Source organism: Pongo pygmaeus, chromosome 11 (genome assembly GCF_028885625.2).
Source record: "Pongo pygmaeus isolate AG05252 chromosome 11, NHGRI_mPonPyg2-v2.0_pri, whole genome shotgun sequence".
In the NCBI taxonomy this organism is placed as follows: Eukaryota; Metazoa; Chordata; class Mammalia; order Primates; family Hominidae; genus Pongo; species Pongo pygmaeus.
Window position 1 is genome coordinate 57,670,104 of NC_072384.2, and position 24,312 is coordinate 57,694,415.

Genomic DNA, 24,312 nt, shown 5'->3' on the forward strand with positions numbered 1-24,312 from the left:
GCGATTTCGACTCACTGCACCCTCCGCCTCCTGGGTTCAAGTGATTATTGTGCCTCAGCCTACTGAATAGCTGGAATTACAGGTGCTCTCAACCATGCCTTACTAATTTTCATATTTTTAGTAGAGACAGGGTTTCACCATGTTGGCCATGCTGGTCTTGAACTCCTAGCCTCAAGCGATCCACCTGCCTTGGCCTCCCAAAGTGCTGGGATTACAGGCGTGAGCCACCGCACTTGGCCTGTTTTGTATATATGTCTGTACATGTATATGTATATGTATATGTATATGTATATGTATATGTATGGGAGTGTGTGTGTGTGTGTATTTTCTAACCATGCTCATTGAAAAGGTCTAGAATAGAAGACCAACCTAGTAGCAATGTGTATTCTTTGTCTCCAAATTTTGGCTTTGAAATACCATTTTCCAATAAAAAGAACCGAGGCTTCTCAGAGAAAAGGTTAGTTCCAGGTCAGAGCAAGAAATATTCAAAATGAGCTTAAAACATCTTGTTATGCCCGATAACAAACATGACAGATTTCAAAAAGTGGCTGCAAAAATATTTCCTATTTCACATACTTTTTTCCAATGTGACCTTGCCATCAATAAGTGGACCTTTTTCTCAACCCTTTTTAATCTGGGAGAGTTCTATGACTGCTTCGATGAAAAGAGTATGAAGGAAGAGACCCTATCCCAGTTCCAGCAGTAGGTTTCAATTGGTCTAGAAGCTTGCATTTTATACCTCTTAGAATGTTTTCTCTTGGAAAATTCTATCTTGGAACCCAGCTACCATTCTATGAAAAGCCAAGCCATCTTGAGAAGTCATGTGTAGGTGGTCCATCCCATTGACAACCTCAAATGAGCTCCCAGCCAACAACCAGCATCAACTGCCAGTCAGGTGAGTCCTCTTGGTCGTTCAGCCAAGTTGAGCTTTTGGATGACTACATCCTCAACCAGCAATTGACTACAAATTTATAATATACCCCGTGGTAGGCAGAAAATGTCTCCCAAAGATGTCAATTTCCTTATCTCCATAATCTGTGAATGTTATGTTACATGGCAAAGGGTATTCTGATCGCTAATCACCTGACCTTAAAATAGGGAGATTATTCTGAATTATCAGAGTGGGCTTAATGTGATCACAAGAGTTCTGAACAGTGGAAGAGGGAGGCAAAAGAGGAGTGTGGAGTGCTGGGATGTCAGAAGGATTAGGCCTGCCATTGCTAGCTTTGAAGATAAAAGAAAGACAGCATGAGCTAAGGACTATAGGCAGCTTCTAGAAGCTGGAGAAGGCACAGAAACCAATCTCCTAGAGCCCTCAGAAAGGAATACAGCCCTGTCAACGCTGTGATTTTAGCCCAATGAGATTCAATTCTGATTTCTGACCTCCCAAAACTATAAGATAGATTTACATTGTTTAAACCACTAAATTTGTGGTAATTTGTTACAGCAGTGATAGGAAATTAATATAGTCCTCAAGTGAGAACTACCCAGTAGAGTCCAGTCGACTCATAGAAACATGAGAAATAATTTTAAAAAATGAAGTTTGAACCACTAAGTTTTACTGCATAGCAATAGATAACTGGAATAGCAAGGAAGTTACCAAGTCTATTAGCTATCTTAATAGAATTCATAAGCCAAACTGAAAAGGTTTCCACTGGGCAAAGGGGGAATAAATGGAGCATCAATAAGGATAACACTTTAATAGATTAAATGATCAAATACATTTAAATTCATAACTTCATAAAGATACAACAAAATTGATCACCTTTGCAGGATGTCAAAGAATAAATTCATTATTTGTAAAACTGTTAGGTTAAAAAAAAAACCTCAAACACTTACTTAGCCTACTCCTCTCATACTATCAAATAAACACCAGAAGAGGAAAATTTTTTATGTAATTTTTCTAGGTAACAAAGGAGTGATTGAATTTGAATATATCTCTACCATGCAATCTGTAATTAATTAATGGACTAAGGCATTGAGAATCAGTGGCAGCAAAAATTGCAAAAAGAAGTTCCATCAGGCAACATGCATATCCTGCTGGGGGAACACACCACCACAATAAAGTAGCCTTGGAAAAAAGAAAAAAAGAGAACGACCTGAGTCTTATGTCTGATAAAGCCTCTGGGTCAACTACCAATTTATGGCAAACACAAAGAACAAAGGAGAGAGGAATACATTAAACTATTAGTACACCAAAAAGATAAAGTCAACAAAATCCAGCATAGGGAATTCTGCATATAAATTTCTTTGTTTCTTCAATAAATAAAATGCAAACAGGGAAAATGGATGGAGGGGGAAAGCCTGTAGATTAAAAAACACTCAAAAGACATAATTTAAAGCTAAAACTGAAGTACAGCATTGAAGGATGTTCCCTTGGATAATACAATTAAAAAGATAAGAGTTAAAGGGTCTAATCCTGGAGCCCTTCAACATCTGGAGATGGATAGAGATGGAGGAGTCAGAAAAGGAACTGAGGAATGACCAGAGAAGCAAGAGGTGAAGCAGGCTGGTATCATAGAGGCCAAGAGAAAAGCATGCTCTGGATGGGGTAGTTGTCAACTGAATCAAATGTTGTCATGAAGTCAGTAAGATGAAAATTGAGAAGTGGTCATCAGATTCGCCAACACACAGTTCATTGGTGACCTTGCTAAAAGCAGTGTCAGAGGAGTTGAGGGCAAAGCTAAATCAAATGAGTGACAGTAACTGGAAGATGAAAAGAGACATTTAATGGCTATTGGCAACTCTTTAAAAATGTTTGCTTGAGAAGAGGAGCAGAGACACAGCCTGGTAGCTAGGGGACAATATGGGGTTAATGGAGATTTCTTTTTAAAGTGGAGTTTATTCTAGCATATTTGTGTGCTGAGAGAGAGCTTGAAGATATGGAAGAGAAAAAGAATAAACAAAAAAGAAAAATTCTTGCAGAGTTGAGATGGGATGAAACCCAAAACACACATGGAAACATTGATCTCTGATAGAGGGAGGGTTTCTCCCTCTGCTAGAGGATGCAAAATGTAAATGCCCATTCGGGTGTATTTGCAGATTTGGTGGTAGGGAGGTAAGGGAATTTCTACCAGATGGATCACATTCTTTCCTTTCAGTTTGAAACAAGCCCATCGTCTTCAAAGATGTGGAGCTGTATCAGGATATCCCATTTATTAACCATGGGATTGAGGGTAGTGGTTTTTAAATTTTTTTGGACCATTACCCACTAATAAATATATTTTTCTTATGACCCACTATACAGAAACACAGATAATTGAAATAAACTTTCATGGCCCAGTGCTTACTCCTATTAGGTATGTTCTCTTTTCTCTCTTTTTCAAGCCTGCTAGGCAAACTAGACTGGCAAGAGCCACAACCTTTTGAAGCAGAGCACAAGGGTTGGGGAGGAGGAAAATAAAGGGGATCCTATCCCATGTCAGGGTAAATATGACTCCCGAGTAGGGACTGGCCTTCCTGTCTCAGAAATACATGTAAATTAAGGATATTAAATCAGAAACTGGCTAACAAGATTATTTCCAATACACTTATATGCTAAAAGATTGTTTTCATAATTTTCTAAATTGTTTTTCATTTTATTGGGGATTCATAGCACTGACCTATTATAGTATATAAATAAAACACTTACGTAAACATTAAAGAATAATTAGACAGATCCTATAATCACTACCCTGGTTAAGCAATAAAACGTTTTCAGTAACTTGGAAGCCCCTACTCCCAACTGTCTCTGCATCTCTGAGAGGTAATCATAACCTTGATTTTAATTTTAATCATTCTATTTTTCTCTATTATTTTGCCACTTATGCATACATCCCTAAATAATATAGGTTAGTTTGCCCTGCTTTTGTACCTTAGATAAATAAAATACTACACAGTATGCATGCTCTTGTTTCTGGCTCCTTTCACTAAATATTATGTCCATGATGCTATTTTTATTCATTTTCATTGCTGGGTGCAATTCATATTTGAATATACCACATTTTTTATATTTATTTACTGTTGATGAACATTCTGCTTGTTTTCATAACAATCCTAGTTTGAAATGGGAATCCTAGTTTATGTCCTCCTACGCACATGCAGGAGCTTCTCAAGAGCATCTATCTAGCAGTAGAATTGCTGGATCAAAGAGTATGAATGCTTTCAACCTTATCAGATAAGTTCAAATGCTTCCAATTTACACTCCCACTACCAGTAGGTGTTTCCCATCGTTCTATATTATCACTACTTGATATTGTTAGATTTCTTGACATTGTTGCCCATCTGTTGGGTATATATTGGTAATTCATTGGGGGCTTTAATTGGTACTTCTATCTTTTCTAATATGTTCATTAGCCATTTGGATTTCCGATTTCTTTATTCAATTTTGTTTCGTTTTAAAAAATGCTGGTTAGATCTGATCTTTGACAAACCTGAAAAAAAAAATGGGGAAAGGATTCCTTATTCAATAAATAGTCCTTGGAGAACTGGCTAGCCATATGCAGAAAATTGAAAGTGGACTCCTTCCTTACATCTTATACAAAAATGAACTCAAGATGGATTAAAGATGTAAATGTAAAACCCCAAACCATAAAAACTCTAGAAGAAAATCTAGGCAATACCATTCAGGATAAAGGCACAGGCAAAGATTTCATGATGAAAATGCCACAAGCAATTGCAGCAAAATCAAAAATTGACAAATGGGATCTAATTAAACTAAAGAGCTTCTGTACAGTAAAAGAAATTATCATCAGAGTGAATAGAGAACCTACAGAATGGGAGAAATTTTTTGCATTCTATCCATCTGACAAAGGTCTAATACCCAGAGTCTACAAGGAACCACCAAATGTCAGTTGATTGTTCTCAAAATGGTGGTGCTACCCCTCACAGTACTATCACCAGCTACTAGTCTGACTGTTGGGAAAACATAAAGGGGATGCTATTCAGCTGGAATTTGAGTGTGATCCTCTGGACATCAGCGTGGATGTTGATGTTGGAAAGGATCTGTGGACTCTGAGGAATATCAGCGTCATGCTGTTTAGAGAGGGTATGCTCTGACATGGCAGGGCTTTCTTGGGTCTATGTCTGAGGCGTCACATCAAGCAAACTGAGGACCCATAAAGGAACACTGTAACCCTGGGAGATACTGTAAGGATAAACACCAATGCTCACTACTCCCTAGCTCTTGTTAAACACTCCTTCCTCTCTTTGTATGAAATGTTATGATGAGGCAACAAAAAGGGTGTTAGAATGAATTTTTGAGTGCAGATAAGGATATTGCCCATAGAATCTTTTGTGAAGATTTATTCTAACGGGGCTGTACTTGTATTTTTTATTTCCATGATGTTGGGGACAATAATAAAGTCAAAGATTCCACTAGTTGGACTGGGCTTTTTTTTTTTTAATGTTATTCCAGTAATTGCACAGAGGCTGCAACCCCTGGGAGGTAGGTGGGAAATGTCAGGGAGCTGCAATAGAGAGAAAAAGGAGTGGGGTAATCTTAATGGTAACAATGGCAACTTTCAACAGCACTAACTTGTTATTCTGCTTGAAAAATCATTTTTTAGAAATAGTCAAATATTTATGTTTGAGTTTTATTTTAAATGCTCCTTTTCTATAAAATAATCTAAATATTTAAGAGATAATTTGGAACTTTTGACAGCATTCCAAATATTATGAAATTTTAAATATTTCTTCTAAACAATCACACAAATATATATTTTTCCAAACCAAAACAGATATTCCCATGCTTGAAATGCTATTTCTAATTTCTAATTTATTCTTAAGGGCTAATTTGCAAAATGAAATTGTTTGGATGATTGGTTTGCAGTAAACATGGTGTACCAAATTGGTTTCTAAATTTAGAGAAAGGTTGAGTCTCCTCTTATAATAATCAAGAAATAATAGAAGTATTAATGATAATGAAGCTTCCATAATTAAAAAGTCAAATTCTGAAATAACAAGCAGAAATGAACATTAGCAGGTAGCAGCTACATAATTTATAATTCTCACAGTTATTTTGAGCTCTTTTTATAGGATAACACAACCTCCAACATGCAGTTTACTAAATTATAGTATAAGTACTATATGTGCCATAATTAAGTTCCATAATTTGGGGGAATTTAGTACTATTAAATATAACTTAAAGATAAAGGAAATATAGTGCATAAAATTCTAAGAATCACAAAAGAAAGGCAAAGCTGTTTTAATAGATGCTATGATTTCTATGTCTGATATTTCAAACATTTTAGAAAGTAGTAATTATTATTATCCATATAAATGTTTTCAAAGAAAAATGCTCTTTACATATAGAATTTGAGGATGAGCTCTATATTTTAAATACAGTAGACTCCATGTCCTTTCTTGGAGGTTTTTGAGGACTAATTTTTGGTAATATCTCTTTAGCATAAAGTGTTCTATGAAGTCCAGCTTCTCGAAGAGCTAACTCGAAGCGAAGTCTAGGGTCAGAAATTATCTGTAGAAACAAAAATACAATTTAAATAGAAATTCATTGGACTAAAATAACTTTTAACATTTAGTTCCATGTTTTCCCAAACTAATTTGTTTTTACTGGACAGATGACTAGGTGACAGTAAACTCTGTGAATACAGTGACTATATTTTGGAAACATCTACACCTTTTTGACATTATCACTTTTCAGTACATCAGCGGTTTCCAACGTAGGGTGTATAGAATATAGTGTACTAGATTAGTCAAAATATAATGCGTTAAAATTATTAAAAGATGAAGTAAAAGAAGCTTCCTTTCAGTGCTACTATTGATTTATTACTTATTGCTGGCTGGAATTATAAAATACAGATAATCGTTGATTAAAATAAATCTAAGCCACAAAAAAAGCATCTTAATTTCTCCATCATTTGGCAATATGTAAATTAAGTTTAAACCCATGGCCACCACTTGAAAAACAAAATCAATAGAACTTTTCTTCCAAGGCTGGATTTCTATTTCAAACAGAAGTAGAAGATGCCTCTATCAATCTGATTCTAAGTGGAAGTAGACATATGAGTAGTTCAATTTCTGTTTTCATTTATAGCTGATTGGATCTTATTCCTCTTCCCCTCCTCCTATGAATATTAAATGTCAACAGAGACTGTTTGAAATGATAAGAAGGTGGCCACATATGGATCTTACCTAATGAGGCATTTTACATGGATTTGAAGTCCCCCTAGAGGATGTGATAATAAGCTAGTAAAAGCAGCCCCTCCAGGAGCTCTTAGGCAAACTGGGGCAATAAAAATGTACACAGATAACTACAGATTATGGCAACATGTGGCAGATGCCCTAAAAGTAGTAAAACATGGGGGTGCATCTCCTGGTGCTGGCGGTATGAGAATGGTCTCAGGTGAAGATGAGCAATTGAACTACCTTTAAAGTCCAACATAGTCTATAAAGCAGACTGGGGAGGCAGAGAGACCTAATGAGAAAGGAAGACACCTACAAACTCAGAGGTGATACAGGTCAACTTGGGATAAGGGTGGTTTGAGCAGAGCACTGGTTACCATTGAGGAACACTGGAAACAGATGCTTCTCAGACTAGGACTTAAACTTAAAAGGCTTGCATGGCCATGCTGAGTCTAAGGCGCTACTAGGGTATATTTGTTTCTAGTTTTTGCATACAAATAATATAATCATTGTAGTTGCATAGGAAGATGAGTCTGATTGTAAGTTCAGAATAAATTAAGGTGGCAGGGAAAGAAGAAATGGAGGCCGAAAGAGTGGTTAGGAATTTACTACAATTGTCTAGACATAAAGTAATAAATATCTGAACTTGGCTGGTAGCAAGGAAGAGATAATTGTCAGAAACACTATGAAAACAAGAATCAATAGTACTTGGCAGGTGATCAGATACAGGGCTTGGGGCAAAAATGAGTATGAAGTCAAGAATAATACAGAGATTTGTGTCTGAGAAGCAACAAATAAGAGCCTAAGACCCAGATTTTTCCTCTTCTGTCTCAATGTCTTCTCCCTGGTCCACTCTCATGTGCTCCAGTGATTCATGTGCAGCCTGTATGCCATTGACTCCCAAATTACATCTAGGACTCACCTCTTTCTTCAGCTCCATGTTGTGAGGCTTAAATTTTTTTTTATTATTCAATTTTTGCATAGCTAGAGAGTGAAATGGAGATCTCCCCCCTACCGGAACTTCCATCTTCCCAATTCCCTTCCCCACAGGCAGCCCATCAGTTTCTTGTAAATATGTACTAGATAGTTTTACCCTAAACATGGTGTAAGTAAAACAAATTCTCTCTTTCCCTAAATCTGTTTTTCTTTCTGTATTCTTATATGGTTAATGGCAGCACCACCAGATGATTATAATTTACTGAATTACTACTAGGTACCAGGAAATATTTTAGGCAGTGGACATTTATTATCTCTAATGCTCACAAGGACTTTGTAAATAATTATTTTACAGATGAGGAAAACAAGGCATAAAGACGTAAATAGCTTATACAAGCGCACCCAGCCAATAAACAGCGGATGTGGATTTGAATCCAAAACACCAGCTCTTAATATTACTTGTTGTCTAGCTTGGAATCATCCTTATTTTCTTTGTCCCCTCCCTTTCTCAGCCAGAGCCATTCATTACTCGCCCCACCACCACTACTTCTATGAAGGCTCTGCCATTTTAAAAGGAACTCACCCCAACCCATGCCCACCCCCACCAACTTTCCATTCAGGACACATAGCTAAAACATAAATCTGATCACAGCTGTGTGTCACATAATGACAGGGATACATTCTGAGAAATGTGTCCTTAGGCAATTTTGTTGTGTGAATGTCATAGCATGTACTTACATAAACTGAGATGGTACAGCCTTCTACACACCTAGGTTATATGATATAGGCCACTGCTCCTAGGCTACAGCCTGTACAGCATGTTACCGTGTTCATTACTGTAGGAAGTTGTAACACAATGCTAAGTACTTGTGAATCTAAACATGCAAGAGGAAATGCATTGTGCTATGATGTTAAGACACCACTAGGCAATAGAAAATTTTCAGATCAATTATAATCTTAAGGGACCACCAACATATATGTGGTCTGTCTTTGACCAAAACACTGTTATGGGGCACATGACTGTATATAATTTAAAGCTTCAAAGTCTGGCATCTGCATACAGATGCCTTAGTAGCAAGGCCTACTTGCTGGTCAAATGCCTTAGTAGCAAGACCTACTATGCTTTTCACTGCCTGAACCTAACCCATGTTTCCAGTCTCCCCTCCCAGCACCTGTCATGTACCCCTTGTCATGTATCTTACACTGAAGACACACTAGGAAAAAGCCTTGCCCCACCCTCTTCCACTTGGTCAAACCCAGAGATGAAATAGGTCAACCAAGTATAAGGGTTAGCCCAGAGGCCTGAGACTTTTTAGCTTCCGATTTCAATCCTTTCAAGCCTCAGCTATTCTCTCCACTTCAGCAGCTAGGATCTAGAGACACCTCTTAAACCTTGTAATTAATCCTTCTCCCTATGTATCCTCCCCCACAACCTATTTTTGTTGTTGTTGTTGTTGTTATTGTAAATCATCTGGAGTGGATTTTGCTACTGCTTCCAAAAATCTTTGACTAAGATAGGGCTCAGAAGTTTCCTCTCTGACACCTTCTCTGACTTCTCCAGTCAGGGTTAGCCATTCATTCCCTTCTTCTTCCTAGGGCAACCCTTAGACATTCATTACAGAGTTGATCCCACCCTGGTGGCATTGTTGCTATACATGCTACTTTCCTTCCCCAGTAGGCTCTTTTGCTCACTTCCTCCAGACAAGATCAGCCTATCTTGCTCTGATGTAGCCCAGGAACCATACACAGAGCCAGAATATAATATATGTTGCATAACTATTGGTTCAATTAATAAATACATGAATTATGCCTCTTTAGAGTCCCTAGCAAAGTATGCCGCACAAAGTAGAGACATGAGCGGATGAATGGATGGTTTCCTGGTTTTTAAATAATTAAATAATTATTTAGCTTCTCTCCTTAGATTTGTAAAACTGACAACTACTTTCTCTCTTAATTTCAGTGACTGATATATCATCCATCCACCCACCCATCCATCCATCCATCCATCCATCCATTCATCTGTTTTCCCTCCTACCCTGCATCCCTCAATCCATCCATCTAAAAGATCTTTTAAAATCCTTTCTCAGTTACAGGCACAGATTAAAATGAACCCTAGGTTCCTAGAAATGGTTAAATAAGCCCTTAACACCTTTTTCCGTAAAAAATGTTTTATTTTATCATTAGCTCTGATGTATTATCTTCTGTTCATTTTCATTTCTAAAAGCTTTCCTCTGCTTTGTTATCAGTATCAGTTGTTTATAAATATAATTTATATTATGAATTTAAATATAATTCTTAATGTAACAGATAAACATTTAAACAACAAAACACAATATTAATACAGAACTCTCAAATAAAATTTTATAAAGCATTTTTTTAAATTTAAAAAATAAGCTTCAATGACAGATTTATAACATTTTTAGGTAACCTCTTGTTCTATGGTAGCCTATTAACTAGTTTGTAATATTAAGAATTATGTAGTAATTATGTACTATCATTTAGAAGTAAAAATTATGTTAATATGTAAGATATTCAAATGTAAATATTGAAAACTGTTGTAACCCCAAACACACACTTCTACAGTCCTTACCATCATCATGGCTTTTTCATCAGTCATGCTAATTTCCATAATTACCTGCTGTTCATTGTATGTATTCAATGTGAAGAGTGGCTTTTGAAGAATAAATTCCTCTTCAATTTCAATGCCCATCCTAGCTTTCGATGCCATTGTATCTGACATCATTCTAACAGGATCAAATTGAGCAACAACAGCAACCTAAAAATGAGAAAGCATGGCTACTTGGAACAAGGTACAAACTAAATATTTCTGGGCAATATTATTGATGTCTAATGCCCATTAAAGTTAAGAAATTTTATTAAAGGTAAAGCCTGAGAGGAAAGGGCAGAAGAAATATTAATTGGCCAGTCCTAGAGATCCACAAAGGAGTTAAAACAAAACAAGACAATACATATAAGACAAAATATTAAAATGCTTTGGCATATAGTTATTTGCTAATGATTGAATAATTATAATTAATTTCAGATAACAATTTATCTTTCTGATATGAAGTCACAGGAAATCTCATATAGAAAACCTTACATATTTAACCAACTTGAAAGTCACAGAAAGTAAAAAAAAATTCACTTTTTAACCATTAGCAATTTATGGTTATGGTAACAACCCCATGAAGTTTTCTAGGAAGTTTAATCTGATTGAACTGGATCTAGAGCATATAATTCATGGGTCAAGTGTGTTGGCATTAGTGAGCAAGGTGGGTGAATTTCCTTTGTACCAGGCAACTAGATTTCCAGGGACTGCTATAAACCATTGTCCTCCTTCTACTGAAAAATTGCCAAGTCATTTTAACCCAAATGCCCTTGTCTTTTATAATTCAAACCTGCATCTTAATGAAAAGAAGTCATTAATTTTGTAAATGATATGCACCATTAGTAACACCCGCCTATTAATTCTGAAAGTCAAGAATTAGCATGAAGAAAATGGCATTCTTAATGCCATTTAAAGACTGTAATAAAATAACTGAGGGTTGAACATGCTTTAATTATTATAGGTTTGCTAGCTAAAATAGCTTACATCACAGTTCTAAATACTGATTATAGATAAGAGATAACAGCTATTTCCTCTTTCAAAGCATTCACAGATGGAAAGAATTCTAATCATATAGACTGTAGTTATCAAAGTTATGTTTTGAACAAGAATGTGTTCATTAATAGTGACATTAAGTCTTGTACCCAGAAGGCCATGATATATAAATATTTGCTAATGGTTGAATAACTAAAATTTTGTAGGATCCAGGATTACCAGGACTTACATTCCTATGCTTTAAATTTATCTTTATAATCTTTTTTTATCAAAGAAGATGATGATATAATAGTTGTATGCATTTACACCACATCTATACCACCTCATTTAGCTAGACTTCCTTGGTTTGAATCAGTATTACATTTACTAGCTGTGTGACTTTGAGGAAAGCACCTAACCTCCATGTCTCCTCTGTTTCCTCTCCTATAAAATGGGGATATTAATATTGCCCACATCATAAAGTTGTTGTAGAAATTAAAGTAATACCTAACAGCATTTAGAAGAGGGCTTTACATTTAGTAAATAATAAATTTGAACTCACATTATTGCAAATCTATCAGACAGGTCCTATTATTCCCATTTTTCAGATGAAGAAATAAAGCTTATGGAGGTTAAGTTAAATGACCTGTTTCCAGTGCCGGTGAGTACACAACCAGCTTGTACCAGGTTGGAAGGACACCAGAGGCCAAGTTCTTATCCATGATTCTGTGTTCCCTCCAGCAACACAGGAAGGAAACCAAGTAGTCCTTTCCTATTAGCTGGGAAACGGTGTCAATGAAGATTTTAGAGATTTTGAGTTGAAACAACCACTTCAAGTTCAAAACTCTGAGAAACTACCAAGTAAAACTACCACATTTCCCAAGTTCTTAAATTCTCACCCTTGCCATCTACCATCCATTTTCATCTACTTTTGCTTACTTTCACTAGGCAAAGTGATGGGAGGCTTTTATTTCTCCACAAAATAGATATTTTCTAAAAAAAATTTTTAACACATTTGTTGACTGTGGAATGTTTCCAAAGGGAGGCTCCTATGCCAAAGAAGATTATCTTGCTCGAACTCCACCAGGTTTTTTGAGGACAGTAAAATTCGTAGACTAGATGTAGAGCCTCACTGTTGTAAATGGATACTATCCAGCTAATAAACTCTAGGTGATATGGATATAGTTAAATCTTGGGAGAGCTTTTTAAAAGGTGATGATAAAGTTCTTTCAATACACTGAGAAACTGGAAATGGTTCAATATAATCTAATTGCTCCCAGGAATGAACAGCAGTATCCCAATTTGGAAAAGTTAAATTTTATATAGCAGATGTCATGAACTAAGCCCCAGTAAGAATGCTATTAAGAGGACTTAGAAACATTTTTTTTTAAAAAACCACCCATGAAAATTTCCAAATGAAAAACACCTGTTTCCTAAGGGCTTCTAGCCGCCGTGCTCTCTCTTTGTCTTCATGAGCTTCTTGAAGGGCCGCTTCCTTTTTCTCCATCAAACGCCTTTCCAATAATTCTTGTCTATATTTAACCCTTTAAAAATAACACAGAAGGAAGTTGTGGAAGCATCATAATAATACTGGAGACTGTACGGAAAACAGCATGGGGGCAGAACACATCTCAGAGATAACAGCACTGTCACATTTTGTTTTTTTTATTGATTTCTCATGTCCATACCAATAAAAGACACTCATATAAAATGCAATTCTTTTTTTTTGAGATGGAGTCTCGGCTTGAGTGCAGAGGCACAATCTTGGCTCACTGCAACCTCTGCCTCCTGGGTCCAAGCAATTCTCCTGCCTCAGCCTCCCAAGTAGCTGTGATTACAGGCACCCGCCACCGCGCCCAGCTAATTTTTGTATTTTTAGTAGAGACGGGGTTTCACCATGTTGCCCAGGATGGTCTCAATCTCCTGACCTCGTGATCCGCCTGCCTCAGCCACCCAAAGTGCTGAGATTACAGGAGTTCATAGTAATTCTAATAACAACCAGAGAAATACAGGAAAGCGTGGGAGTAAAATTCGGTTCATCTCATTCCTCATTGAAATCACTTTATTAACTCTCAAACTACCCACTGGCTGCCATGGCTCTGGCTAACCTGCCCTGAGAGGTGACTGGCTCACTTTCAAGTGAGCTATTATAGTGGTCTCCCAATGAGAAGTTTTAGCACACCTTGGGTTGTTAGAAAGTTTACATTACTGATTAAATATACAAATTTTTAGAAGGAAAAGTAAAATAAGATACTATAAAAATATGTCTAAATTATTTTACTTACTAGAAGTTAAACTTTACATATATTGTCATCTACATTCTCACTTTCTGAGTAGGTGCATATGTGTGTTAAGCAACTTTTAAAATTGCACTTTGACATCTGTAGATGGCAGCAAAAACATGACTTTCCCTTAGCATTCTATTTCCAACTCCCTTAAAATCATCAGCTATTAAAATATGGCCCACTTAAATACCAGCTTAAAGCCCTGAGCTCCTTGGCCCTCCTCTGCTGCCTTTTTTGGGCAGCCTCCCTTGCCATCTCCTTGCCCAAGCTATTCTTCTACTGAATTATAGAGATGGAATTCATCCTTTCAAAAGAGTAGGCACCTGGGTTCTCAGGGGAGTATTACCTCTCCACCTCTGCCTTCCATCATTGAAAGATTTAGCTTTCTCTGCGGCATCAGTCACAAATGTCCTTTACCCTTAGTGTGCACACCTGCATTTTCCAAGGTGGAGACACCTGCACTAGACCTTTTACATTCTGTATTCTGGTATTTACTGTGTGTTCACCATGCATCAGGTCTTGTGCTAAGTGCTTTATGTGTTTTAGCTCATTAAGACCTCACAACAATCATATGCTGGGGTGCCATTTTTAATTCCATTTTATGGATATAAAGAAATAGAAGCATAGACATGTGATCTTAAGAGACGTATAAATAAGAGCCACTGAGAATTTGGAGAAAGGTGAGATGACCAATCACTGCATTGTTGGAGGGGCTGGCGAAACTTAGCAGGAGCTTCACGGAGGAGGCAGTATCTGAGCAGGGTCTTGAGGATTAGGATTCCAGGCAGAGATAGCAAGTGCAGGGTTGGCATCTGAGAGTGGCCCTCACTTGCTTCGACCTAGTCATGGAGGACATGAGAGGGGAAGAGCTCAGAGTGGCAAGAACAGAACAAGTGAATGATGAGTGACAGAGAAGCTCAGGCAAGTACTGGTGGCTGAGGCTGCAGCCACAGGGTTCCCTTAGGAAGATATGCTCCTGGGGAGGAATACCCTACAAACAGGTTGCTCATGAGGCTGTCATGAAAGGAGAGGCATAGGAGAGGAAAGGAGAGGCATAGGAGAGGAAAGGAGGGAAGCACACAGTGGATCCTTGTGGAATACAAACCCAGAATGGGATTTAGAAGGAAAATTCTAACCTCCTTTGATGGCCATGAGTGTTCTTACCAAAATCAGGAGTCAATATAGTCAAGACACATGGATTAAAGAGCCCACAGACCAGAATGCTCCCTTTCTCTCACGCCTCCATGTCATGGAAAGCTCTATTTCTCATTCTCTCCACTTTCACTAAGGCATGACATGACACAACCTCCCTAATGAGGTTCTACTCAATTTAAGCACTGAGTACAAGCTAAGTGAACTACTGTGAAGGTTCAATTAAAAAATACCCTGGGATTTGACAATTACCATATGCTAATTCTCAGAACCTTTGGAAAGTTTCTCTTCCTTTGGGATATATAGGTTGCTTTGTCTGCAACAAAGTTTTTGTCTGCTTTGTGGAAAAGTAATAGTTGTTACAGTCAGGGGAGCTTGACTAGTGAGGAAGAAATTGCAAATGAGAGAAAGGCATTTGTACTTGTGTGGTAGAGAAGGCTGATTCATCGCTTACTTTGAGGCTCATTCGTTCATTTACCAGGTATTTGTTGAGCAACTGCCATGCATCAAGGGCTGTGTTAGGCACTGGTGATACAACGTCAACATGGGAGACAAGCTCCTGTCCTCGAAGAACTGGCAATCCAGTGTAGATACAAAGACCCAGGCAATTATGATACAGGGCAGCTTGTGCTCTGATGGGACGATGGGGCAGAGACCATGGGAAAGACAGCTTTGCCAGACTTGGGGCTTTCAGGGCAGTATCTATAATAGGAGGAAGTACTCTGAATTTAAGATCCAAAGAAGGAGCAGGAATGCACCAGGAGGGGAGAGAATAGAAAGAATGATTCATACAAAAATGTAGCATTTGAAGGCCCAGAGGTGAGAGTGAGCAGGTATGTTTGAAGAACTAAAAGAAATTTAGAATAACCAAAAACGAGCAAAATGAGGTGCAGAGGGCCAAGAACTGAAGCTAGAGAAGCAAGAGGAGCTGGACTGTGGGGGATTTGAAAGCATGAGGGGTTTTGATCACGGAGAAATATCTGCTGTGATATGCAGAATGGGTTGTCAGGAGGCAAGACTAGAGATGAGCAATCCAGATGGGAATGGAAGGCCTCCTGACCTAGGATGGGGAAAGAGTACTCATAGGAGGTTGGGAAAAGATAGGGATTTAAAGGACATGTAGAAAATAAAAATCAATAGAAAGTTTTCATTTATTTTATGGGAGAGGGAAAGAGACAGAGGAAGTTTTCTCTTACACAGTGAACAGTGGTGTTCCTCCCTAAGACTGGGAACTTACATGAGAAACAGGGAAGTGAAAGAATTAAGTTCAGTTTGAACACAGACCGGTCTTCACAAGATCTGGGCTGGAGAAATACATGGGGAGTCTTTACCAATAGAACAGAATTGAAGCCACAAAGCAGGTATCATAACCTAGAAAAAGAGTGTAGAGTAAGAAGAGAGGTAGGCCTGGGCTTGATTCCTAAGGAACTTAGGAAAGGGACAGAAGGAGAGGAAACCATTTAGGGAAATGAGGAGGATAAGTGGTCCTAAGACATTAGTGAAAATGGGGTCAACAACATCAAATGCTACAGAAAGATCAATTCTAGCACAAAATAATTATTGGGTTAAACAACAGGGAGTCATTGGTGACCTTGGCAAGGACATCGAACATCCCGCAGAGGTGGATGAGGTGAGGTAAGGCAGTAAGAGAGGGTGTGGAGACAAACAAGTCCTGCAGCAGTCTCCTGCAGCAAAACTGATGCAAATGGAGAGGTAAGAGACAAGTGGGAGCTGGAAGGTGCACAGAGCCGACCACAGTTGCATTGGCTCCAAAGTGATGATCAGGGTTACTCTGACTGCCTGAAGGATTGGACATGAAAAAATTTCAGGACTTAGGAGACACACTCAAATTCTTCATTTTTACAGATGCTATGGTTTAAACTCAAATAATACTTCACTTAAAAAAGGAGAAACTCTTGGTGCTTCTTTCTTCTACTCTGGATAGAAAATTTTCTTTGCCTAAAGAGAAGTGATGCAGAAAAACTGGGAGGAAGCCAAATACTCACATATTCATGGGGAAAGAAAATAGCAACACAGTAAAGTCAATCATTTGGAAAATTTTCCACATAAATACTTTTAGCCATTTGAGGTAGCAGATTTTCTCCAAATTAAACTGTTGCTATGAAAGTCAATGTCAGGAAGTGGCTAAACTCAATAGTTTTTAAGTTGTGCACTGAATTCCCAAACAGAAACCTTCTTGGGTTCATTTCTCAGTCTATTATATGCTCCCTGAGTCTACAAAGGTTGAAAGTGCTGCAAAAGAGGCATTTTCGACTTCTCTTGGGGGAGGAGAAGCATCATATTGTTCAAAAGCAACAGCTGCTGCAGAATCGGGCACAGCACTAACAATAATCTGGAAAGGATTTTATTTAAGCCTCCAGGCCTGAGTGTAGTTGAAGGGACAGTACGCTTTCATGTAGAAATGGAGAATTTATGTATCATTTATGAGACTTCTTAATGTGTGCACTGCATTCTAAGAAATGAGTATACAAATGCAAATGTTTGGAAACACCTTGATCTGTAGTAACAGCTTCCCTGGGCTTCACTGAAACTTCAGTAAGAACTGGGCAAAATAATAAGTACCAAATCTTGACCTCCGTTTTATCTGGAGTCACAGCTAACTTTCCTCTCAAAAGAAGCTACAGCCACCAAGGGGGAAAAAGACTTCTGACAAATGGTCAATGGTGGCAAGTTCTACAATTTAAAACAAACAAACAAAGAAACAAAAAACTTAAGCAATAAAATGGAGCATAAAGACATGTCTTAATTAGGGTCTCTAACTAGTATGGAACTCCCTCCACCACCTAACATTTCAGGCAAGTAATTTGCCCTACTGAATTAAAGGCAGTTTATAATCAAACTTGCTACTTAGTATTTAAGTCATGTGGCTTAGTCAATATGGAACAAGAAATCTTTAAACAGGCACGTGCCGGAGGTGCTACTATCAGCTGTTCCAGTGGCAGCATCATGGGGAACCTGTTTCTGTCGGGAAATTCATTTTTGGCTCAGATTTTACTCAGGAGGTTGTTCTTCCCACTAAGCAGAGGGGACCCCTCCATTAACCACAGGTCACCCAACAGGGAAGAATGTGCAGATCAAAGCAGGCAGGCCAGGTGCCAACACGTTTCGAGTGGAGGGGAGAAGTTTGCCCAAAGAAAAGAATGGAAATTGCACAGGCAGACATTCACACTGAAAGGCATCACCCCTCTAACCACACAGGCTGGGAGTCTCCACTCAGTGGGGATTCTGGCTAAAGGCATAAGCAAAGACCAATTTCTGCAAACAGGAATGTGAATCCTGACACAAGACATTGACATCCTGGTACAGATTGGCATGAGGCAAGAACAAAGAAAACTCACAGGGTCTCTGCAGAACCAGAAAAGATGAACCCTTGCCAGCCCCAAACAGAGACCATTGTTCAGCTCAGAGAGCTTCCTGGTTCCTTTGTGAAGCTATTGGAACCCCATCTTTTAATTGATTAATTAGTTAGTCAACATAGAGTTACTTAAGCACCTACTATGTGTCAAGCACTGTTCTAGGTGCTCAGGTTATAATAGTTGGGCGGAAATAAAACAGAGGAAAGAAGTCCCTACTCTGTTGAGTTTTACATAATTTGTGGTCTGTTATGTATAAGCATGCCTAAATGAACACTGTAGTAAAATCACAAAATTGTTCTTAATAAATCGTTTTTGAATTTATTCATAAACTTCCAAATTACAGGGCCCCTTTTCAGATTGCTACAGAATCATGGTTCTCAATCACTGAAACTTGTAAAATGACTTGCAATGCCAAGGCCTCACTCCAGAATAATTACATCAGAATCTAGTAGTCAGGCCCAAGTACTGTATTTTGTTGAAAGTTCCACTAGATGATTCTAATGAGCAGCCTGGGATGAGAACCAATGCTACATAGCTTAGTCATTCTCAAATGAGCGTACATCAAAATCACCTGTGTGGCTGGTTAAACCCCAGACTTCTGGGCCAGCTCCAAAGTTTCTGATTCAGTAGTTGTGAAGTGGAGCCCCCAAATCTGCATTTCTGACAAGTTTCCAGGTGATGCTGATTGTGCTGGTCTGGGGACCACACTTGGAGAACTACAGCATAGATAAATATAAAGATTAAAAGGACTCTATCTGACTATTGTTATCAAGACAAAAGCAGATACAAATTACTACCTAGACAGGGCTTATTTCTGTTTGCCTGTGCTAAACATTGCAGTTATATGCCTCAGGACTGTTCCAAACTAGAAATTCTTGCTTGGTATTATTGACATTCCAGAGCAGGACCTTTCAACCCCATTCTTTCCCAGCCCCTATGGCCCTGACACACATGGATGACAGGTTCTCTCAGAGACCAGAGCCTTCTCAGGATTGGATAAGTGCTGGTGATGGGCAGTTGCAATAATGGCTATTACTGAACCTCTTTCTTTCCCTCTGATGGACAAAACACTGGTGTATCCTGATGACAGCTGAAAACCTCAGGCTACTGGCCGATATTTAAAGGGTCTATTCAGTAAAATCAAAGGAAGAGGAAATAATTCGAAGGTGTCTCAGCCTTTAAAAAGATATGAACCACCTTTTTTGAGAATCATTTTGGCAGCTCCAAGGGTTGGATATTTTATCACAATGGAAGCAAAAACCCATAAATAAGAGCACATTTTCCTGTTGATTTTAATCAGTTCTAAGCCTGCTGTTTGAGTTCAGGTGAGCTGGAAGTGAGAGATACAAACAAGGATTTCAATCTGGAAGTCCAATGTTGAAAGCAGGACAAGCTGTGAAGAGAGAGACACTGGAAAAATGTTGCAAATATCATATTAGCCCGTTCCCCAAACTAATCCAAAAAACTATTTCTGCCACAACTTATTTATTCTTCTTTTTCTGAACCATTCCTAACTCTTTCTACCTGATCTTCTGTAATCCTTTTATATCTTACATATCTTCAACACTTTCCTCAACTACTCCTTTCCAATAACATTCCAAATGGGGCTCATTGTTTATAGAGAATTTAAAAATAATAAACGGACAAAAACCTTTTTAAAAAATCACCATGCCCCAATAGTTTAAATAATCTTAGTGATAAAATACTTCCTCCACTGGAACACTAAGCCCCACCTGACCCCATTCTCAGTCGCTGCTTTCAATGATTTGCCTTAATTGAAAACCAGTGCTTCCCAGGTGCCACTACTTTTATTGCAACCTCTTAAAATAGAGGGTACCTGCAGAGAGGAGGCTGAGTTTTTCTGGCTCCTCAGTGACAATTCCAGAAAGTTTTACACATTGACTTTGGGATGATACTATCCTGTTTGTCCTATGGTTCTTGGAATTAACTACTGGCTGGCTGGGTCAGTGTCCAATATTTACTCAACTCTGCCCACATAGTCTCTTGATTTCCAGCACCATTAACTCCATCCCTACTTCGACAACCTTTTCCTTAGACCAAACTTGGAATTGTCATCACCTAGAACTGTTCCCCTGCCAAAACCTTGAACTGAGGAGTCCCGTTATATGCCTCCAAGTCTGGGGTCATGGCATAGACTTAGAAAGGCTGTATGCTGCACAAGTCTAGGAAGTGTCATTCACATGGATTGCCTGTCACCCTTCTGACACTGTCACCCATTTAACCTTACTCAATCTGTGACTTGAGCTTAGCAAGATTTCCATTGTTCAACAATATTTATTAGCTTAAATTAATAACCAACCACCTTCCACAGTTCTTTTTCCTCTACATATAAACGTATTCAAATGGGGTAGAGGGATGTATCTCTCAACTCTGGCTCCCTTTTCAGATACCGTCTTTTTTCTTTCATTCCTTTTACTGCAAAATTTCTTAACTGAGGAAGCCATACATTCTGTCTCCAGCTCTTCACTTCTCATTTATTAACTTAAATACCATTGAACAATGGAAATCTTGCTAGGTACCAGGTTAGGCTTTCCCTCCTGAAATTTTCTTTCTAGTTTTGCCTTTTCTCCCAGGCTACAAGAACCAATCCGGCTTTATCTCATTCTCTCCCCAGCTTTGGAGCCCTGGGTCTATCTCTTCAAAGGCATTGTCAACAGTATCCTTTAATTATCTTGCCTTTTCTTTCTCATCTACCCTGCCAATATCCAACTCTAATTCTTTATTGAAATTATGATATATTAATGAAGTTGAACCTTAACTGGACATTCAACTCTGCTCCAGAATTATTTATTCTCTCCCCAGCTGCTTGATGTTCTCCTTGAATTTCTACATCATGGCTAACTCTCCCTCTTAGTGGAGAACCTCACCTGCTCCACTGAAAAGAGCATTCATTTCCTCAATATGCTTTGCCGCTTCCAACCTTGTCAAAACTCATCTTCATTCATCCTTTGCTCCTTAAATCTGGGCTCTTAATCCTATAAACCTAGTTGCTGCTAGGATCTTGCTCCAGAAGTGAACTTCTTTCTTTCTTAATTCTTCAGTCTCTCTCTCTCCAACCAACCACCTTCCATGGTTCTCTTCCCTTTATGTATAAACTTATTCAGTGGGGTGAAGGGATGTATCTCTCAACTCTGGCTCCCTTTTCAGATACCATCTTTTTTTCTTTCATTCTTTTTACTGGAAAATTTCTTAACTGGGGAAGCCATACTTTCTGTCTCCAGCTCTTCACTTCTCATTTAGTCCAAACCATCCTGCAGTCTGGCCTCTGTCCACTCCACTCTATGGAAACCACTTTCCCCAATAACACCAGTGACTCAAAATTGCAAACTCAGAACCATCTTTCAGAGCTCCTTCAATGTGACCTGTCTGCAATGCCTGGTACTGATGATACCTTCTTCTTGGAATGTGCTTCTTATCTCTTGCACTGCTTTCTCTCCATTCCTTTTACCAGCTTCTCCTCGTCTGTCTACCCAAAGTTCCAACATGAATCCTCTTCTTTTCTCAATTTAAAAACTACTTCTACTTCTGAGAAATCTGACTTCAACTACAATCAGTGAACAAATATCTGCAGCCTCCACCTCCCTCAAAGTCCCAGATCCTTTGAGCTTTTATTTGTTCTTTATGTAAGTTCAGGATTACCCTCAAACAAATCTCTCAAGTGTAACCATATTACATTGCTGGTTAAATAAAGAACTGCTGCTTTAAGGGTGTCTGAGTTGGGTATAAGGTTGACATCTTCTTGTGCAAAGTTAGGAACGAACATGATGACACATCTAAATAGAAAGCCAGACGGCCTCCTTACATGCTGTTAGAGATGAGCCACTACGGTACCCTGGGTACCATGGACAGAGCTAAGATCATGTCTGGTCAATTATTTGGGGTCCACTCCAATCCAAAAGTAGACAATCAAGCTCCCAATGTTTAATGTCTTATAACATGGCTGCAACAATTTTAGCCTGAAATATTTAGAGAGGAGTTGGTCATTTCAGCTACTTAAAAACCTAAGGAAAGCACTCATAAAATATGAAACTTTGAGCAATAGAACTGCCTGGGGCCAAGAAAATCATGTATATGCTTAAGCAACTGATTGAGGTGACTTCACATTTGGGATTATTAGCTATAAACCACTTTATATAATCTAAAAATACTGACTTTGATATTAGAATAGTTTTTTTAAATATGTGTCTTCTTTCTAGCAGTAATTAGATACCAGAGCCAACTGCCTATTATGGACACATCTAGATTTTAATCATTAAATCAGTACTGGGAAAACTGGCTAACCATATGCAGAAGAACAAAACTGGACCCCTACCTCTCACCATATATAAAAATTAACTCAAGATGGATTAAAAGCTGAAGAATAAGAAATCAAACTATAAAACTCATAGAAGAAAATCTAGGAAATACTCTTCTATACATTGGCCTAGGCAAAGCATTTATGACTAAGTCTTCTAAAAATGCAACAAAAATAAAAATTGACAAGTAGGACCTAATTAAACTAAAGAGCTTCTGTGCAGCAAAAGAAACTCTCAACAGATTGAACAGACAACATACAGAGTGGGAGAAAATATTTGCAAACCAAGCATCTGACAAGGGACTAATATCCAAAATCTATAAGGAACTTAAGTCAACAAGAAAAAGAAACAAACCCATTAAAAAGTAGGCAAAGGACATCAACAGACACTTCTCAAAAGAAGACATATAAGTGGCCAACAAACATCATTAATCACCAGAGAGATGCAAAACAAAACCACAATGAGATACCATCTCACACAGGTCAGAGTGGCTATAATTAAAAAGTAAAAAACAAAAATAACAGATGTTGACAAGGTTGCAGAGAAAGGGAACACTTATACATTGTTGGTAGGAATGTAAACTAGTTCAGCCGCTGTGGAAAGTAGTTTGGAGATTCCTCAAAGAATTAAAAAAAATAAAAATAAAAAGAATTACCATCTGACCCAGGAATCCCACTACTGGGAATTTATTAATCCTCAAAAAAAAATCATTCTTCCAAAAAGACACCTGCACTCACATGTTTATTGCAACATGATTTACAATAGCAAAGACATGGAATCAACCCAGGTGCCCATCAATGGTGGACTGGAAAAAGAAAATGTGGTACATAACCACCATGGAATACTATGCAGCCATACAGAAGTACGAAACCATGTCTTTTGCAGCAACATGGATGCAGCTAGAGGTCATTATCCTAAGTGAATTTAATGCAGAAACAGAAAACCAAATACCACACGTTCTCACTTATAAGTGGGAGCTAAACATTGAGTACACATGGACACAAAGATGGGAACAATAAACACTGAAGATCCCAAAATGGGGGAGGGAGGGAGAGAGGCAAAGGTTGGAAAACTACCTATTGAGTACTATATTCACTACTTGGGCAATAGGATCATTAGAAGGCCAAACCTCAGCATCACACAATATACTCATGTGACAAACCTGCATAAGTACTCTCTGAATCTAAAATAAAATTATGAAAAATATGTAAACCACAATGTGGCAGACAGCTTTTTTTTTTAAATCCCTCCAGCATTAACCTAGTAACACCAACCCCCTTCTTCTGCAGAACCGCCCATTCTTGTTCTATGTAGGTCTGTTGAGGGCTCCTTTCTGAGAACCACCCCCCTCTTCTTGGTATTAGGATTTACATATGACCAGATATGGTTAATGATAGTAGATTACAAATATGACCACAGGGATTGGCCCTGAGTGAACACATGGCTTCAGCTGAGCCAGTTTGACTCTTTTCCTGGGATTTGTATATGGACACTGAAGAAAACCCTTCTCTTCTCTCTGAGGTCACTAAGCTAGAATGATATAA

At 38.2% G+C, this 24,312-nt stretch overlaps 1 protein-coding gene and 1 long non-coding RNA gene across 5 annotated transcripts in view; one reads left to right on the forward strand and one right to left on the reverse strand.

Moving 5' to 3' along the window:
- The first annotated feature begins 695 nt into the window (after positions 1-695).
- Positions 696-24,312, forward strand: part of LOC129031247 (uncharacterized) — a 70,575-nt gene continuing 46,958 nt past the window's right edge. The window contains exons 1-3 of the long non-coding RNA XR_008500983.2: positions 696-895; positions 10,774-10,868; positions 12,247-12,299. This is a non-coding gene — a long non-coding RNA (uncharacterized LOC129031247). The remainder of the gene's footprint in view (positions 896-10,773; positions 10,869-12,246; positions 12,300-24,312) is intronic.
- CCDC148 (coiled-coil domain containing 148) overlaps positions 6,169-24,312 on the reverse strand; it is a 280,505-nt gene continuing 262,361 nt past the window's right edge. For all 4 annotated transcript variants that reach the window (XM_054477298.2, XM_054477300.2, XM_054477299.2 and 1 more), the window contains 3 exons: positions 13,065-13,182; positions 10,694-10,834; positions 6,169-6,454 (listed from right to left, as the gene is read on the reverse strand). In XM_054477298.2, the coding sequence (XP_054333273.1) occupies positions 6,308-6,454; positions 10,694-10,834; positions 13,065-13,182 (406 nt within the window). In that variant the 3' untranslated portion in view covers positions 6,169-6,307. The remainder of the gene's footprint in view (positions 6,455-10,693; positions 10,835-13,064; positions 13,183-24,312) is intronic.